Below are 19,099 nucleotides of genomic sequence, written 5' to 3' on the forward strand. Positions count from 1 at the left end.
TCGCCCAATAATGGCGGGGGCAGTGGGGCTCTGACACGGCTTATGCCTCACTGGGTGACCGGCTGGTTTCACACTGCCCACAGCTGGAGCTGAGCATTCCCAGTTCTAGGCAGGCATTAGTCCCCTTCCTTGGGCCTGATCCTCTGGGGTGAAGGAGGGAAGCCTAGGACTGGGAAAAGTCAGGTCCTGAATGGGGTGCCCGCATCCTGACGCACTGTGCCCTGCCCCGTACCTTGGAGAGGTGGGGTCAGCCCCTACTCCTCTGATCCACGTTTCAGATGCCAAAAAAAAAGCGTCCCAGTTTGCACCGACTCTTGAGCCAGAGGCCATACCTTCCATTGAAGTTAAGCAAGTAGAGTAGCCGCCGCCTCCTCCCCAGAGCTGGGCTGCCCTCACCATCACCACGCCACCCCGTTCCCCAGGCACCCTCGAATCCCCTCCGGGGCCGGGAGCTCGGCCGAGCCTCAGGGTCCGGCGGCGGGACAATGGCCCCGTTGGCGCATCCGAGACAAACGCGCCTTGTTGGGCCCGCGGCGGGGGCGCGACGCTGCGACCCGGCTCGCTGAATGCGGCTTCTGTGCGCCCGGGGCGGGCGCGGAGGGCCGGGGAGGGGGCTGGGGCCCGGGGCACCCATTGGCCGCGGCGCCGGGGGGAGGGGGGGGCCGGGCCAGGCTGGCGGCCGCACCTGGCCGGAACGGGTGCGGCGGCGGCGGCGGCGGCGGCGGCGGCGGGGGCGGGAGCATGGTCCAAGCCCGGCCGAGCGGGGGGACCCGGCGGGTACGCCCCGCCGCCTTAGTAAGCGCCCGGGCGGCGCGGCCCGTGGCCGAACCTGCACGCCAAGCCCGAGAAGGACCGGGACAAGGTATGTCCTGGGGGCCCGGCACCCACCACCAGCTTGCGCCCTGCCTCAGTCTACCCCCTGGGGGCCCGGCCCGCGCTGCTCCACGCCCCGGGACTGGGACTGCGCGCGCCAGACTCTAGACCCGAGAGGTACTCGACCGCTCCAGGGTCCGTGCGCCCATCCGTGCTGACAGAGGGTGGGAAGACTGGAGCCTGATGGGGAGCAGGTTGGTGCTCACCCGGCCCTTGTTTCTCCCCCGGCTCCTGTTTCCAGGGTTTACCCAGTTCCTGACTTGGGGTGGGTGGGGCGGGAGCTGGGCTGGAGCTGGGTGTTCATTAATCATTAATCCTGGACACGGTGCCAGAGCCCTGGGGGAGGAGGGGCGGGGATGTTCCCTCTTCCCACCAGCCCTCCCCAGAAGAGGGGCGGTCAGAGAGGGGCTGGGCGTCAAGATAAAGGCTGGATCCCCCCTGCCTGGGGAAGGCCTGTCCTCTACCACTTAGCGGGCAAGGCCACCCAGGAAAGACTTGGGGGAGTGGGACAATCTCTGGGGTCCGGGAAGTGTCCCCTAGCTAACCCAGCAATTCCCGTGTTTCCTGGACCAGTGCTCAGAAAGGGGTCCAGCTTGGTCTGCCCGCCTTGGTACCAAGCCAGTGCTTTGGTAACAGCACAGAAAAAGGCTGTGGTCCCTTCCCGATGGGGGCCCCCCTCCCACCTACACAGACCAGGAGAGGTGATGGGCACACATCTGGCGGCAGTAACCCAGAGCAGTGGGAGGGAAGGCGAGAGGGCAGCAGCCCCGACACCTGATCACCTGGGTTGCCCAGGTGACAGGCGCCATGGAAATCCTCAGGAGGACGGTCCAGATGGGGGAACCCAACCTCTTCCTTTACGAAGAGGGTGACTGACCTAAGGCCCAGAGAGGACAAGGCCATGGGCAGGCCTGAGCCCAACCAGCCGCAGTGCGGCTGCACTGTACCTTACCCCTCGGAGGAGCCATCATTACTAACCCTGTGATCCCAGCGGGGACACTGAACTTCAGGGAGATTCTGGGGACTTGCCCAGGGTCACATAGTTCAGATATGGCTAAACAGACTCCAAATTCAGAGACGTGCCCGAGCGCCCGTTTCAGGACCGCAGGCTTGCTCAAGATCTCTCTCTTCTCTGCCCTTTTTTGGGGTCCTAGCCTCTTCGAGCTGCCATGGCTGCCCCCGGCCCCCAGCTCAGGACCCCTCCCCTGCGTGCCCCCCTAGCTCCCAGCTCTGCCTGACACTCAGGGGGTGGGCCGGCTGCTACCCTGGGAACAGACAACAGAGCCCTGTTCCCAGCTGCCTCCTCGGGCCGCTTCATCCCCGCTTCTCACGGTGGCAGAGCCCTGCCTGAAGGAAGTGCCCTGCGGACAAAGAAGCGTGCCCGCCTCTGGTGCACCCCTCGTCTGATGGGCGGGGGTCTGATATTGGACGGCGTGGGTCCAATCCAGCAAAGGGAGGAGTGTGTCCTTCCCTCTGGGCTCTAAGACACTTGATCATGTCACCCCGGTGAAAGCGGCAATGATTAACCTGGGAGGAGGATACACAGATGTCGGAATTCCAGGCACGGCAGCAGGCTTGTGAAGGGTTTTTTGCGCCCCTCGGACTGAGCGAGGAATATGGACCATCCCGGTTTAGGAGCCATACCCCACTCCAGACAGGGGAGGGCGCAAGGGAGCAGACAGGGGTCAGCAGTCTGGGGTCGGAGGATCGCCCGGTGAGGGGTGATGGTTCAGAGGAAGTGGGGGTCCAGTGGAAACTTCTCTCCTGCCCGCCAGCCCCAGGGCAGCGATGAGGCGTGGCTTGGGCACCCCCAGTAATACTGATCCCAGTAATGGCCAGACTTGCCATGGGACCCCAGCCAAGTCCTTCCCTCTCTGGGACTTGGGGACCTTGGGTCTGGAGCATGGGAGGTATTGTGGGTGCTGGGGTGGGGAGGGTGGCCCCAGGAGACTGCACTGGCGGGTGCTGCCTCTCCTGCTTGGTGGGTCTAGAAGGGTCAGGATAATAATCCGAGGTGTGTGCAAAGGGCTCCGCATGCCCCATCCCATTTGATCCTCACGGAAGGTCGTGGTATCCCCATTTGGTAGAAAGCCTAGGTTCAGAGAGGGGAGGTCACCTGCCCAAGGTCACCCAGCTGGGGAGTGGTGGAGCCGGATTTCTAGCCAAACCTCTCCAGGATTAGCGAGGCGGGCGGGCAAATCCAGGGCATTGTGCCTAGCAACTGCTCAGCTCCTTTTGAAAAATCTTTATATTTTACATATTGTTATGCAAATAAGTGCATGACATCCCTTTTTTAAAAAAACGTTTCAGTCACGCTAGAAGATACAGAGGATGGTACTCCCAATGCCTACATATTCACCTCCAGAGTTCTCAGGAGCTCTGAAGCTGAAACAGAAGGGACTGACCACTGGGTTCACCTGTGTTTTACCATTCTTCAGTTAGGGCTGTTTTGGGGCAACTCAAATCTGTCATCAGGAGGGCTGGTGATCTTGTCTGGACAAAGCAATGTAGGAAGACCTGTGGGTGGAGCTCGTGCCCGCCGTCACAAAGCTAGCAGGTGGCCCCAAAGGTTATCTGTTAAGGTTGCAGGTGTAGTTGCGATTAGGAGTCATGAAAACAGGTGACTGACTCTGCAAGATCAGAAAATCTTCTGAGTCATCAAAGTACACTGACTTCTTAATCAGCTGCCAGACCCCATACCTAGCTGCAGCCATCCCCCCAGCCAGGCGGGGGCGGCACGAGCAAGCCGTCAGGGCTCCTTGACACGTTTGGAGGTGGTTCTGCAAGTTGAAATTCTCGGGCTATCCTCCCCTTCTCTACTCCAGCACCCCACCGCAGAGGGTCTCAGGGAGGAAGCTTCCAGATTCTCGCAAGTCAGTCCCCCAGCGCTCCTGGATGGAGAGCCAACCTCTCCATCTGCCTCTTCAACTGTGTGGCTTACACATTCCAGCTTCTTCTCTGTCCCAGACCCTTGCTGCCTCTCCCCCGCTCTTGGACACTGCGGTTCAGAGAGGGCGGCATGCCTACCGAGGTCACACAGCGAGGTGGGGCATGGTTCAGACTAGCCACGGTTCCCTCCTCCTCCAGCCAGACGGCAGTTTTTCAAAATGGAAATATCGTTATTTTTAATTTCTTCCCAGAGTAATACAGACTCTTTGTAAAAACAAAATTATATGTGTGTGAATATGTGTGTGGGGGTGTGTACATATACATGTGTAGATATGTATTTTTTTCCACATCACTATATGTTACAGACATCATTTCCATGAATACACATGGGATCACTGGATGCATGTCACATGATATATTCTGTACAATACTTATTCGTTTAGGTGGTGGCGAGCAGGATCTTTGCTGCAGTGCGTGGGCTCCTCTGGACTAGGGGCTCAGAGCCTGTGTACTTAGTTTCCCTGCTCCCGGGCTTGGTTCCCTGGCCAGGGATCAGACCTGCATCCCCTCTATTGTAAGGCAGATTCTCAGCCGCTGGACCACCAGGGAAGTCCCTGTCACATGGGATTTTCAGCCGTCCCCTCCTGTTGGACGCTTAGGTCGTTTCTGTTTTGCTCCTTCGCTAAATACTCCTACAATGGCCATCTTTGTGCTCTGTCTCAGACCTCTTGTTTGTCCTCATTGAGCAAATTCCCATAGGTAGAGGTGCTGGGTCTGAGGCTGGGCACTTTTAGAGCTATAATATTTGCTGTCAAATACACACTCTGAGTGGGGCTTCCCAGGTGGCGCTCGTGGTAAAGAATCCGCCTGCCTGTGCAGGAGACGTAAGAGACCGGGGTTCGATCCCTGGGTCTGGAAGATCCCCTGGAGGAGGACATGGCAACCCACTCCAGTGTTCTTGCCGGGAGAATCCCATGGACAGAGGAGCCTGGCGGCTACATCCGTAGGGTCACAGAGTTGGACGTGACTGAAGCGACTTAGCACACATGTACATACTGTAGGGAGAGCACTGTAGGGAGAGTCTTCCTGCTCTCCTCTTAGAATCTCCTCCCATCTCCCTATGAGATTCCCTTCCAACCACAGGAAACAGCTCTAGGACACCACCCCTCTGCCCGATCCCTGTTCCTATATGTACCCAGTGAACAAACAGTGATGCCCATCGGTGAGGGAATGGGTGCAGAGAGCAGTGGTTCTACAAGATGTTCTGTAGACAATGGCTTTGGAGGCCCTTTATCTCCCTGGGGGCAGGGGACTCGTCCCCTCCCTGTTCCCGTGAGTGCAGAGGTCCTCTCCTTCCTCACCTCACCTTTTCCTTGGTGACTCCGTCTCCTCTTCCGGCCTCAGTTCCCACCTCCGTGCCCATGGCCCCCAGCCTCTCTCCCCCGAGATCTCTCTCTTGCACTTCAGGCAGAGGTGCCTCCTGCTCTTTGCACATTCTCCAGGCACCCAGTACATCCCCCAGACTCAATGTGTCCTAAACTGAAACTGACGTTGTCCCCCTAACCCCAATACTAAACCCGCCCCTCTCTTAGCCTCCCCTTCTCAGGGACTAGCTCCGCCCCCAGCCAGCCAGTCACCCCCAGCAGGAATTCTTTCCCCCCACCTCCTCCACACCCCGTCACCCACCGAACGCTGTCCATGCTGTGATCTGAAGGTGGGTCCAGTCCGTCCCCAGACTTCTCCCTGGTCCAGGTCCGTTCACACCTGCAGAACCGTGACCACCACCGTCTAGGTGTGCCTGCTTCTCCCACTCCTTCCCACCCCTACAGCTCATTCTTCATCCAGCAGCCTGATGGGAACCCCATCTCCTCGGTCCCAGGGCTCCCCCTGCCCACAGGATCCAAGCCAAATTCCTCGGCATCCTTCCCGAGGCCCTGCGTGCCCTGCCTGCCCCTGCCCCCATTCTGGCTATGCTGCTAGCCTCCTTGGCCATGCGCCCAACCTCTGACATGCGCATGTACTGGACACTCCCAGCCAGGCTGGCCGTTTGTTAGCTTTTCGATTGCCCGGGGCCTTTGCACATGCTTTTCTCTCTGCCTGGCTTATTCTGCATTAGTTAGTGCTAGCTGCTGGAACAGATAAGCCCCAAGTCGGGTTTGTTTTTGTTTTGGCTGCACCAGCTGCTTGCAGGATCTTCGACCTTCTTGTGGCATATGGGAGTCTTTAGTTGCGGCATATGAAGTCTTAGATGAAGCCTGTGGGATCTAGTTCCCTGACCAGGAATCGAGCCTAGGTCCCCAGCGCTGGGAGCGCAGAGTCTTAACCACTGGTCTGCCAGGAGAGTCCCAAGCCCCGAGTTTTAAAAGGCTTAACACAGTGGCAGTTTTGTTGTCATTTTCCTGAATTTAATCAGATGTTTGATGATCAGAAATGCAGAGATCTGGGTTCCTCCCGCCTCCTGGCCTTGCCCATCTCCAGACCCACTCACCTAGCAGGTGGGAAAGGAGATCGGCCCACTTAACCTCACCAGCTGCCATTTTGCTCATATTCCATTGGCCAGAATTCAGTCACATGAGAACACTGAACTGGAAGGGAGGATGGGAAAGGCAGTCTAGCCACCTACCCAGGGAGAAAGGAAACTAGCTGCCTTTGGAAATAGTAAACGCACAGCAGCTTCTGCCCACAGAGTCCCCAACCCCGGGAAGTCTCCCTGCCTGTGTGTCCGCCATCGGGGCACCCGCAGCTGTCTGCCTGCTCCTCCCACCCCCAGCCCTGAAAGCCTGGGCTCTGTGCATGGGCAGCATGCACCCCAGTGCTGGGCGCTGCACCGGGGCTCAGCCAATGCCTGCACAACACCTGTACTGCTGGCTCAGTGGTAGAGAATCCACCTGCCGATGCAGAAGACACGGGTTCGCTCCCTGGCCCGGAAGGATCCCACATGCCATGCAGCAGCTAAGCTCGTGGGCCACAGCTGCTGAGCCTGTGCTCTCAAGTCTGGGAGCTGCGGCTACTGAACCCACGTGCTTCAACGACTGAAGCCCGCCTGCCCTAGAGCCCATGCTCCGCCTCAAAGAGAAGCCCGTGGGCCAACTAGAGAGGGCCAACTAGAGAGCGGCCCCGCTCGCCGCACCTAGAGAAAAGCCCGTGCAGCCACAAAGACCCAGCACGGCCAACAATAAACAAAACTATAACAACAAAAAAATTTCCCATGGGGGCAGAACCAGCTAGAGCTGGTGTCACTGACCCTCGGGGAAGAGACCCCTCTGGCAAGGCTGCAGGCCCAGCTCCTGCGATCAACACTCTGGAAGCAATCTGGAAGACTTGGCTCCATGCAACTCTTTTTAAAATTTATTTTATTGAAGTATAGTTGATTTATAATGTGTTAGTTCCTGGTGTACAGTAAGGTGATTCAGTTATACACACACACATATTCTTTTTCCATTATGGTTTATTACAGAATACGGAATATAGTTCCCTGTCCTATACAGCAGGACCTTGATGTTCATCATTCTATATATAATAGCTCACATCTTCTAATCCCAAGCATCTCTCACTTTAGAAAATCTTATATTCATGTCTTTTCTTCATACTTCCCCAAACTGCTTACCAGTTCAGTTCAGTTCAGTTCAGTCGCTCAGTCATGTCCGACTCTTTGTGACCCCATGGACTGCAGCACGCCAGGCCTCCCTGTCCATCACCAACTCCTGGAGTTCACTCAAACTCTTGTCAATTGAGTCCGTGATGCCATCCAACCATCTCATCCTCTGTCGTCCCCTTCTCCTCTAGTCTTTCCCAGCATCAGGGTCTTTTCAAATGAGTCAGTTCTTCACATCAGGTGGCCAAAGTATTGGAGTTTCAGCTTCAGCATCAGTCCTTCCAATGAATATTCAGGACTGATTTCCTTTAGGATGGACTGGTTGGAACTCCTTGCAGTCCAAGGGACTCTCATCAGTCTTCTCCAACACCACAGTTCAAAAGCATCAATTCATCGGCGCTCAGCTTTCTCTATAGTCCAACTTTCACATCCATACATGACTACTGGAAAAACCATAGTCTTGACTAGATGGGCCTTTGCTAGCAAAGTAATGTCTCTGCTTTTTAATATGCTATCTAGCATATCTGCTTATCTAGCATATCTAGTATATCTGCTTTTTAATATGCTAACTGCTGGACCAAGTATATCACTAATCAGAGTAGTGTTTTGTATCGTAGTTTTTGATAAAAGCAATAGAAAGATCCAAAGTGCTTGAGATATCTTTTAAACCACAGCCATGGAGTCATATTTCTTAATTACTACATCAAGATGCTATTGTTTTATTGATTTGCCCTTGTCTCAGATATTAAACTCTCTTGACCTGTTACTGTGTTGTAGTTAAAAGAGGAATTTGTTTTGAATCAGCACTCATTGGTTTTTGTATATCCTTATCATGGCTCAGAGGGTAAAGAATCCAGCTGCAATGCAGCAGAAACAAAAGATGTGGGTTTGATCCCTGGGTCGGGAAGAGCCCCTGGAGAAGAAAATGGCAACCCGCTCCAGTATTCTTGCCTGAAAAGTCCCATGGACAGAGGAGCCTGGCAGGCTACAGCCCGAAGGGTCGCAAAGAGTGGGACACAACAGAGTGACCAAACACGTGCACACATACCATTTACATTTTACGAAGCCTTAATAAAACTGGTAGCATACAGGAAGCTGTTCAGACTGTTATGTCTCTGTTGTAGTGAGTTTTAAGTTATGGGTCACTTATCATAACTGAAAAACTGGTTACTTGTAACTTGTTTTCATGTCCAGCCTCTAGACTAATTTTATGGGAGAGGAAAATGTACATTTCTGGAACCAAATTTACATACAAAATGAACTGGTGTTGACAACAGGATTAGAGTATTAGCATCTATTTGCATCTTTAGAATTTCATATTTGTTTTTCTGGATATAAATGAATATATAATAAAAAAGTAGAAGTCTAGGTTATACTACACTGAAATTTCCTTCTATCTTTCCCAATTTATTTTATAGTCTGTTGCCAGGGTCCGGCCCCAGCAGGATCCAGGGGAACCCTCAGGATGAACGGCATCGGCGAATGAGAGAGAGAGAGAAAGAAAGAGAGAGAGAGAGAGAAAGAGACCAGACCGGAGTGTGCAGCAGAGTCTAGCAGTTACTTTATTTTTCCCCGTAGCCTTTATACCCTAAGTTGGTACATTTCTAAGGGGGAGATAAGCACACAGACTTAGTTTAACATTACATCAGCTTGTCCTTCATGAAACCAGGTGTGCTCTGTATATTTTTTGTTTATGAGAGTCTTTTCCATTGGTTTTTTGTACATTATCTTTTGGCCTTGAGCTTAGCAGAAAACAGAAAAGTGCAGTCTCATGGTACAGCAGGTTGTAACATAATAGAAATACAATCCTGTTAACACAAAAGTCAGTCTTTTTGCAGAAGTTCTCAGCTAAATTTATCTAAAAAGTTTAGCACACAAAGACTGTGGCTCTGGTGAGGCAGCCTCTGTTTTAGCACTCTTGGTTAAAATTAACAATTATCTTATTGTTTTTACACTAGGGCTAAACTCTTATTTTTCTAGATCTTTACCTATGTTAACAATAGTTTCCACTGCACAACCTCAGCCCATTAACAGCAATCAAACGTTGATCCAATAGCCACTTTTAAAACAATATTTTTTGTGTTCTCTAATAGGGCTTCCTCACCCCCCAAAGGGCTCTGTGCCTATTAGGGCCTTTTTATGGTTAATCTCTATGTATAATATCTTTTGGCTTTCAGGCCTGTTGACAATTTATGGCTTGCACCTGGTGTAACTTTAAGCAACTTCAGTAGCCAACCCTGTCTTTTTTGTGGTTAATCTATTTTCTTTCTATTAGGCGTCATCTCCATGGGAACTAGATAGGATTACATTTTTACAGAACAGAAATGCAAAGGATTGCAAAAACAGCAGATATAGCACAAAATAGGCTCTTAGTCTAAAAGTTAACTACCTGCAAGAAGTCACCATCTAATCTCTTGCAATGGGAGCACACATTTATCAAACAAGCCAGAATGCCAGCAAAAGGGTTTGAATTGAAGCATTTCTTTCATCCCTGGCCCCTTCATAGGGTACCAGTGTCTAGGAGATTTATTAATTAGGGTTTTAAGTTGGTCTTTATTCAATGAAAGAGGAGCAGGAGAGCTCTTGGCAGGCAACACAAGAATCTGCAGCAGGGCAAACAAGAACAACAGCAGAAAAGGGGGGAGGATACAGGGTGGGGTAGAGGCCGGGGCCAACCTGGAGGGTCCCTTGTGTCCTGAATGGCCTTGCATGTCAGGTCTTTTCCTCATGACTTCGTCATGGGTAGGATCTCCCACAACGGCTCCCGGCAGTCTGTTCCTTTGAGCATCACTGGATCAGAAGTTTCCTTAGGCATCTTCTATCATTCCTCAAATAATTTTCCTAACAAAAGTCTTATTGGGTGATCTCATTCACCATTCTAAAATGAAGTTTTTGTTTGGTAAGTGTTTGTGGACGCCGAACCCCAGCTAAAGGTCGGCTGATAAAGAACAGTATGAAAATTATTTGAATCAAATTAATTGAATAAAGTTATACAATGCACTGTATACATTGGTTAATAGAGCAGGGTTGTTGAAAATGAACAGAAAATGAGCAGAAAATTAAGTGATCAAATTCCAAGTAGAAATATTAAGAGCAGAAACAATAAATCGATTTTCCCTCGTGGTTGGCCTCAATCCACTATGACAAGAACAATATTTAGAAATATGAAAATTTCAGGTTTAAAAAAAAACAGTTTATTTGGCTGCACCAGGTCTTACTTGTGGCATGTGGGACCTTCAGTTGCGGCATGTGGGATCTAGTTCCCTGACCAGGGGTCGAACCTGGGCCCCCTGCACTGGGAGTGTCACCGCTTTGCTGCTGGACCACCAGCGGAAGTTCCCAAACTTTCAGTGTTTAATTTTTCCAAAACTCTTATGTTACTGATACGTATGTGTGTAAATAAAATATTTACGTGGCTCTTCTTACTAGGTTCCCACTCCTCTCACAATTTCACTTCTTGCTCAAAAACGTGCGCTCCACTCCCCACTGGACGAGGATCTTACATGTCCCCTCCCCACCCCCCCACCCCCGACTCTGGGCTTGTCACTTCCTTTCCTTGCACCTCGGCTTTCCCGTCTACAGTAAAGTGGGGGATAAAGAGGGCTCCCTGCAAAGGTTATGAGGGTGCGTGATGCATGGCACGTCCCGAGCACAGGACCAGACTCTGCTCCAGAGTCCACACTCATAAATCTCCGTGTCTGCTGTTTGATGCCAGCCCTGGACCGGGCTCAGCCCCCAGGGAGAGGAGGACTCTGGGCTTCCCCGGTATTCCGTGGATGCTGGGTGGGGCTCTGGGGGAAAGAACGTCGAGAGCACAGGGTCAGAGGCCTGCTGCTCCTCTGGAGGCAGTGGCAGCTGCTCGGTTTATGAAAGTGCTCGCTATGGCATCACTGACTGTCACAGTAGTGATTTTTATCAACTGATGGCGATACTTGGGTCCCTAGAGCCCCGTGCATGGGCCATGGTGGGGACTCTGGGCATCAGTGTTGAAGGAAGAGATCTGGCGGGGTGGTGGGGGGAGGCTTTTTCTGGGCACCCTCTGTCCATTAGCAACGCTGAGCAAGGATGAGAGATTCCAGTGCCTGGGCTGAGCCTGAGGACCCCTAGACCTACCTCTTCCTACAGAGACTTTGGGAAGGATCCGTATCTCTGATCAGCCCAAATCCCTGGAGGCTGATCCAGGGGTGTCCTGCGCCACCACCTCACCCGGGGTGGAGGCAGCATTTCTGTACCTTTTTGATGAAGAACCTGGAGCTCAGAGAGGTGAAGTCTCATCAGACTCCCAGCTCTGCTCCCAGCCTCCAGGGGACTGTCCAGGTTGAGGTCCTGGCTCTCTGGGCTCTCCCAGCTTTTAGACAAACCTTGGTCTCAGGTTGTGCCTTGGGCATCTTTAAGCCCTAGAGTTTGGTAAGTCTGTGTCTTTACCCTGGTTCTGTCTGCTCATGGCTAATTGTGAGACTTTGGGCAGGTGAATTCACCTCTCTGAGCCTGGGTGTCTTTACCTGGGGAGTGGCTGAAGGTTGTATCTGACTCAGAGGGTAGCTGTGAGACTTACATGAGATATGATTGGAGAAGCAATTAGCTTCCCCCGCTCACCTGCCTTCGTGTCCCTCCCATGGCCTTCAAGCCAGTCCCAGGCTCTCTGCAGGCTCTGCGGCTGCCTGTGTCCTTGGGCCAAGGACGCCGGGGACCTTGCTGAGCCCTTGGATGGAGGAGCTGCCAGGCTGCCGAGGCCCAGTGAGGGTCGGGGGGACCACCCAGGGGGCAGAGGGCTGCACCCGCAGTGTGCAGGGACACGCCACCTGCTCTCCCCCGGGAGGGGACTCATGAATATTCACGGCCGCTGGAGCAAGGGGGAGCCAGCCAGCACACTCCTGGGTGTCACTGGAGCGTTCCCGTTTCCCAGTGACCGCAGAGGCAGCCTGGGAGTCAGACGTGGCTCAGGCAGGCAGAGGGAAGGGGCGGCCAGACCTGGCCCCAGGTGAGTCTCCCTCTGCCCTGCGCACGGCCCCTGGGGGAGCAGGACGCCCTGGGACGGAGGCCTGCCTGGTGGTGACACCCTAGGCTGGAAGGCTCACCATCCTGGGCTTGGGGTCCCTGTGGGGACGCTGCGGAGGATGAGCCCCGTTTCCCCTTCGTTCCCTGGAGTCTGCTGGTCCAGCTGAACGGGAGGACTGCTGGGTCTGGCCGGGAGCCAGCCGTCGGCACAGATGGAGGGCGATCTGGCTGGGGTAACCCAGAAGGACAGGAATAGAGGGGGTGGGGTGGGGAGGGAGTAAGGTCTGCCCCGAGTGCCTGGGACTGTCCCACCGTAGCCGAGGAGGGAGACTCGGGCTCTAGTCCGGTCTTTGCTACTGCCGTGCTCTGTGACCTTGATGGGGGCTCTGCCCTCTCTGAGCCTCAGCCTTCTGGAGGCACCGTTTTCCAGGGTAGAGGCCGGGAGGCTTGGGCCGTGCTGCGATTGTCCTTGGTACCCCAAGGTCTGAGGCTTCCCTGATGGTTCAGTGGTAAAGAATCTGCCTGCCAGGAGACACGGGTTCAATCCCTGGGTGGGGAAGATGCCCTGGAGGAGGAAATGGCAACCCACTCCAGTATTCTTGCCTGGAAAATGCCACGGACAGAGGAACCTCCAGTCCACGGGGTCGCAAAGAGCCGGACACAACTTAGCGACTAAACCACCACCACCACCTCCTGGCCTCAGACCTGGGACCGTCGGCTGCCTGCAAGCCTCGGTCTTCTGTGATGTCCAGCTGTGCACACCCTCTCCCCACGGGCTGGGGCCGGGCCTGCGGCACGCCGGGCAGCGGCTGCCACGGACAGTCGGGAAGATGCACATTGCAAGCCAACAGATCAGAGCTCGAATTCCAGTTCTGCCCCCTGCTTTGCAACCCAGAGCCTCAGTTTCCCCATCTGCAAAATAGGGGTGACAGTGGGGTCTGCCTCCAAGGATAGCTGGGTGGAGTCAGTAAGACGCTCTGGAGAAGCCTCCGTCCCAGAGTCTGGCTCCTAGAGGGGCTCAGAAGTGAAACCTGAGGGTGGCAAGGGCCCAGGGCCCGGCTGGTTTTGAGGAAGCGAGTGGGAAATGAAGGAATGAATGAGGGAAGCTCTGATGGGGGTCAGGGGGCGGGCCTGGGCGGGGCCAGGCAGAGCCTGATTGGTGGTCCTGGGAGGCTGGTCTGCCCCCTGCTGCCTGACCTCACCCAGAGCCTCACCAGCAGCCTCCCTGAGTTCCGGAAGGTGCCCTGGTGAGTGGGCTCCTGAGACAGGGGTGGGCCTTGGGGGGAGTGGGTCAGAGGGCAGCAGTCCGAACCCCTCCACATTTTAAAGTCAGAAACCGAGGCCCAGGGCCCCCCACTCAGGGCTTGGGCTCGAGTCTGAGGTTCTGGCCCAGCCCAGCACTGCCCTGTGGGACCCTGAGGAACAGGAGGCCGGTGGGGGCACTTGAGGTGGGGAACAGACTTGCGCTTGTTTGGCAGGGGGTAGCCTTTGTCCAGGAGGACCCCCCCCCCCCCCCCCCGAGGATGACAAGGACAGGACTTCGAAGCAGGTTCCCACACTCTTTGAGTGATAACTATGTGCTAGTCACTTTGCCTGCTCCATCTCTGGGGGGGCGGGGGTAGGAGAGAGCTAGCACTACCAGCTTCCCCATTTTACAGATGAGAAACTGAGGTTCCAAGGGGTTCCTGTGATTGAAACCCGGGCCTGGGGCTTCCGGGTCAGCACCTCCCTCTCCTGAGGCCTCTCTGTGACCAGACCATCTGACTTTCCCACCTCGCAAGATTTATCTATTCTTTAAATATAGTAAATACATGTTATTGCCTTTTTCTGATTAAAAAGTAATATATTCTCTTTAATAAAGAAATCCAACCCTTACAGAAATGCAAAATATAGAAGGGCATTTCCTCATATACCCCTTCCCTAGCTATGCAGAGGATACCACTGTTAAAACCTAGAATACGCCGCTCCAGGGGTTTCTTTCTGGGTCTGCGTATACTTACCATCACCTATATGGATTTGGTGGCATGGTGTCCCAGAACTTTCTTTTTTCGTGTTAGTAGGTCATGGTGTGTTTTTGAGCCAGTCCATTCAGGTCTACCTTGTTTTCCTTTTTTTTTTTTTCTGTTAAAGCAGGTGAAGATGCCTCCATCTGGGGATGGGCCTTGGTTTGTGCAGTGAATCCGCTGCTGACACTGAGGTGGTTTTTTTTCTGACCAAACTGCTGTGAACACCCTTACTTGGCTGACTTTGCCCAAGACTTTCTGAAGAAGAGTTAGAACTGGGAGGGTTTCTACAGTCTTCCTTTGAAAGGAAAACCCTCCGCAAAGACTCTCCTTCCCTCCCGGCCCTGTCCACCTGGCCCCCCTAAGAGTGGACAGAGATATGTCCTTGTCACCAGGGAAGCCAGGTTCCCTCTGGCTAGTTTTTTTCCTCTGCAAATTGCTTCTTCACGTCCTTTCCTGTGAGAGGACTTTCTAGATGATCAGAGGGGGACTCAGGGACTGGTCACGTGGGCCTGGAGTGCCCCTTCTCTGGGAAAGGTTGGTGGGTGCCTCTGGGCACTCTCCCAGAGGTTCTCCCCCAGGCTGTCTGGCTGGCCTCTGGCCCCAGGGTCAGTGGTGACGTGCCGTGTGTGTGATCGCGGGTGGCATGGGTGACCTCTCATGGCCTCCAGCGCCCGGGGCCCAGGGCAGCACGGAATGGAAAGTTTGGGACCTTGGCTTTGCAGCTAAGGGGCCGTGAAAAGGTCCCTGAGTCCCAGCTCTGTCCTGGACCCCCACAGCTTGGCCTGAACAGCCCCCATTTCAGCTCAGGCCTCAGCCCCCTGCTGACGGGGTCAGACACAGTCAGACCTAAACCCTAGCCCTCAAACAAAAAACCAGGAAAGTGAAAAGTGAAGTGAAGTCGCTCAGTCATGTCCAACTCTTTGCGACCCCATGGACTGTAGCCTACCAGGCTCCTCCGTCCATGGGATTTTCCAGGCAAGGGTACCGAAGTGGGTTGCCATTTCCTTCTCCAGGGGAATCTTCCTGACCCAGGGATGGAACCCTGGTCTCTCACATTTCAGGCAGATGCTTTACTGTTTTGAGCCACCAAGGACTGAAAAGTACGACCAGGCTGCTGCTGAAAAAGGCTGTGATGAGGGAGACTTTCAGGGTGAATGGACTGCTCCAGCCCTGGGCTGATGGCTACTCAGCCTGAGGTCCCAGACTGGTCTCAAGGCACACAGGTGCCCCCTGTAGACACAGTCCAGCGGTTCCCTGCTGAGGACTGGAGCTCTCATCCAGCCACTGGACATCTAGTTAAATCTGATATTCAGAAAAATACTGAATAATTTTTAGTATAAGTATATCCTAGGCCTTATTTGGGACACACAGATAACTAAAAAAAATTGTATTTGTTCATCTGCAATTCAGACTTATCCTGGTTGACCCAGCCTGCCAGCAGCTGGAGAAGAGGCAGAAATGTGGGCAGAGGCCTGTGTGATCTGAGTCCTCTCTTTCCTCACTCTGAGCCTCAGTTTCTCCATCTGGCTCCCCTACAGACCCCATGGGCATGGGGGCCAGTGTGGAGAGACGAGGAGCTCAGCCGCTCACTGGACGGCTGGGAAGGGTGGCCGGGGCTGGCTGAGCCTTCAGAAAGGTGAGAGACCCAGGCCCCAGGCCCCTCTCTGTAGACACCCCTGGCCCAGACCTGGGGGTACAGGGCACTAGGAAGGGTCTTCTTTTCCTTGCTTTATTTAGATGATTTCATTATGAAGCCCAGAAAGGTCTACAAAAAAAAAAATAAAATAACACCCATATACCCACCACTCAGCTCACAAATGAAAACTGACCCAGGCAGCAGAACCTTGCCCCTGTCACTCGCCCCAGCCTTTCTTGGTGTTGGCTTTGTCCACCGTGTCCATCTGCAGCCCAGATGCTGTCCTTATCTGGACTGCTGGGGGGCGCCACAGAGCTGGCAAAGGCAGGTCCCGATGTTGAAAGCTGCCTCTCAAGCCAGCTAGGCCTGGGATCGTGGTGAGGGCTCCCTGGGGCTGGCCTCCTAACACGTGCCCTTTTCTGCAACCCCCCACCCACCCCCCTGCAGGTGTCTGAGATGCCGCTGCCGCAGAAGAAGCGCTGGGAGTCCATGGCCAAGGGGCTGGTGCTGGGCGCACTCTTCACCAGCTTCCTGCTGCTGCTGTACTCCTATGCCGTCCCCCCTCTGTACACTGGCCTGGCTTCCACGTGAGTGGCCCTGCTGGGCGGCCGAGGGCTGGGGGTGGCAGAGGGCTGGCTCCCACACAGGTTACCAGGGCTATCTCCTGGGTGGCCATCCTGTGCCCTGCATCATGCTGTGTGGGGCAGAAGTCCCCCTGAGGGCAGGGGAGCTCACTGTGGAACCCTGAGCCTCAGTGTCCTCATCTGTGAAGTGGGTGTGCTGACAGAGCCGGACATGGAGCAGGAGAATCAAACATCACCATCTGCTCGGTGGGCTCCAGCGGGGCCGGGAGGTGGGGATGACCAGTCCGAGAGCACTCGGCTGGCACAGGCCTAGATTTAAACTGGGGTCTGCCTGCCTCCAAGCCTGGCTCCTAACCATGAGGTCATCCTGCCTCCCCATTGGGCTGATCACCTACCCAAGCCTAGCATAGCCTGTGCCCTTAGTTGGAGGTATTAAGTCGAACTAGAGGAACCCTGCATGCAGGGTTTCATGTGGTCCAGCCTAATACAAATTCATGATAAATGTACATCACAGTGGCCACGAATGAGACTTGTTCTTGTCCTCACAGCAACACCACAAAGAGGGTTACTGTCCCCATTTCACAGAAGAGGAAAGTAAGGCCAGACAGGCCAAACCACTGACCTAAGCCTTGCAGCCTGGAACACAGGCCCATCTGGTCCCCGGGGTCCCCGACCATGGGGAGTCCCCGGGGTATCCACCCCCCCACCCTCAGTCCCTGGGGTACCCCCCCACCCTCTACTGCTCTGTAGACCCGGGGTGGAGGGGCCGGCAGGCCGAATCCTGAGGCTCTGCCACCCCTCCATCCCCAGCAGGACCCCCGAGGGCGCGGCCCCCTGCTCCCCGGCCCCGAGTGAGCCAGAGGCGCCCACCCCGGCCAACGGCTCGGCGGGAGGCTGCCAGCCGCGGCGGGACATCGTGTTCATGAAGACGCACAAGACGGCCAGCAGCACGCTGCTCAACATCCTGTTCCGCTTCGGCCAGAAGCACGGGCTCAAGTTCGCCTTCCCCAACGGCCGCAACGACTTCGACTACCCCGCCTTCTTCGCGCGCAGCCTGGTGCAGGATTACCGGCCCGGGGCCTGCTTCAACATCATCTGCAACCACATGCGCTTCCACTACGACGAGGTGCGGGGCCTGGTGGCGCCCAACGCCACCTTCATCACCGTGCTCCGCGACCCCGCCCGCCTCTTCGAGTCCTCCTTCCACTACTTCGGCTCCGTGGTGCCCTTCACGTGGAAGCTCTCGGGCCGCGACAAGCTGGCCGAGTTCCTGCAGGACCCCGACCGCTACTACGACCCCCGCGGCTACAACGCCCACTACCTCCGCAACCTGCTCTTCTTCGACCTGGGCTACGACAGCGACCTGGACCCCGGCAGCCCGCAGGTGCAGGATCACATCCTGGAGGTGGAGCGCCGCTTCCACCTCGTGCTGCTGCAGGAGTACTTCGACGAGTCGCTGGTGCTGCTCAAGGACCTGCTGTGCTGGGAGCTGGAGGACGTGCTCTACTTCAAGCTCAACGCCCGCCGCGCCTCGGCCGTGCCGCGCCTCTCGGGCGAGCTGTACCGGCGCGCCACGGCCTGGAACGTGCTGGACGCGCGCCTCTACCGCCACTTCAACGCCAGCTTCTGGCGCAGGGTGGAGGCCTTCGGGCGCGAGCGCATGGCCCGCGAGGTGGCCGCCCTGCGGCGCGCCAACGAGCGCATGCGCCGCATCTGCATCGACGGCGGCCACGCGGTGGACGCCGCGGCCATCCAGGACTCGGCCATGCAGCCCTGGCAGCCGCTGGGCGCCAAGTCCATCCTGGGCTACAACCTCAAGAAGAGCATCGGGCAGCGGCACGCGCAGCTCTGCCGGCGCATGCTCACGCCCGAGATCCAGTACCTGATGGACCTGGGCGTCAACCTGTGGATCACCAAGCTCTGGAAGTTCATTCGGGACTTCCTGCGGTGGTGACGCCGGGGCCCCCGCCGAGGAGGGCCCGGCGGGGGTCCCGCCGGCCATCCCCCTGCGGCCCCTCCTGGTGCCACCCCAGTCCCTGGGGTGAGGTGGGGCTGTTCGCAGGGGTGTGACCAGCTAAGGACTGGGCCCACCGCACACAGGGCCTAACTGAGATCAGTATTTGACTAATTAGAGTTTTTCTTTCTTTTTTTTTTTTTTTAATTAAATCCCCCTACCCTCCCCCCAAAACGAATGTTCTATTTTCTGGCTCCCCTTAAAGGGGAGACCTCAGAAGTAAAAGAATTTGATGCGTTTTTGTTAATCAGCCTCAGTGGTGCTGACTGGCGCGGCCCTGGTGTGTGTGTGTGGGGGGGGTGACTGGTGGGGATTGGGGGACCCCAAGGGAGCACAGTGGGCACCTGTGGACAGAGCCCAGGGTTGGGGCGGGGTTTGGTGTGTATCCGTCACATGCTGAAGCCCTTTGTGGTTGAAGGACTCCCATGAAGTCCCAAAACCTAGAAGATCGTGTGTGTGTATGTGTGTGTGCATGAGAGTGACAGGGAGGTGGGGAGCACTTCG

The 19,099-nt window shown here is 55.3% G+C and overlaps 1 protein-coding gene across 2 annotated transcripts; it reads left to right on the forward strand.

Annotated features, from left to right (window-relative positions):
* Nucleotides 1-732: 732 nt before the first annotated feature.
* On the forward strand, nucleotides 733-18,535 carry GAL3ST1 (galactose-3-O-sulfotransferase 1). Of its 2 annotated transcripts, none has more exons than XM_061140823.1 (3): nucleotides 733-862; nucleotides 16,445-16,584; nucleotides 17,392-18,535. In XM_061140823.1, exons 2-3 carry the CDS (start codon nucleotides 16,454-16,456, stop codon nucleotides 18,533-18,535), a joined length of 1,275 nt encoding a protein of 424 aa, XP_060996806.1. In that variant the 5' UTR covers nucleotides 733-862; nucleotides 16,445-16,453. The 2 variants fall into 2 exon arrangements, with proteins under 2 accessions (XP_060996806.1, XP_060996807.1); XM_061140824.1 differs by having other exon boundaries at nucleotides 17,395-18,535.
* The last annotated feature ends 564 nt before the right edge of the window (nucleotides 18,536-19,099 follow it).

The sequence above is a fragment of the Dama dama genome, chromosome 5 (assembly GCF_033118175.1).
Source record: "Dama dama isolate Ldn47 chromosome 5, ASM3311817v1, whole genome shotgun sequence".
NCBI lineage: Eukaryota > Metazoa > Chordata > Mammalia > Artiodactyla > Cervidae > Dama > Dama dama.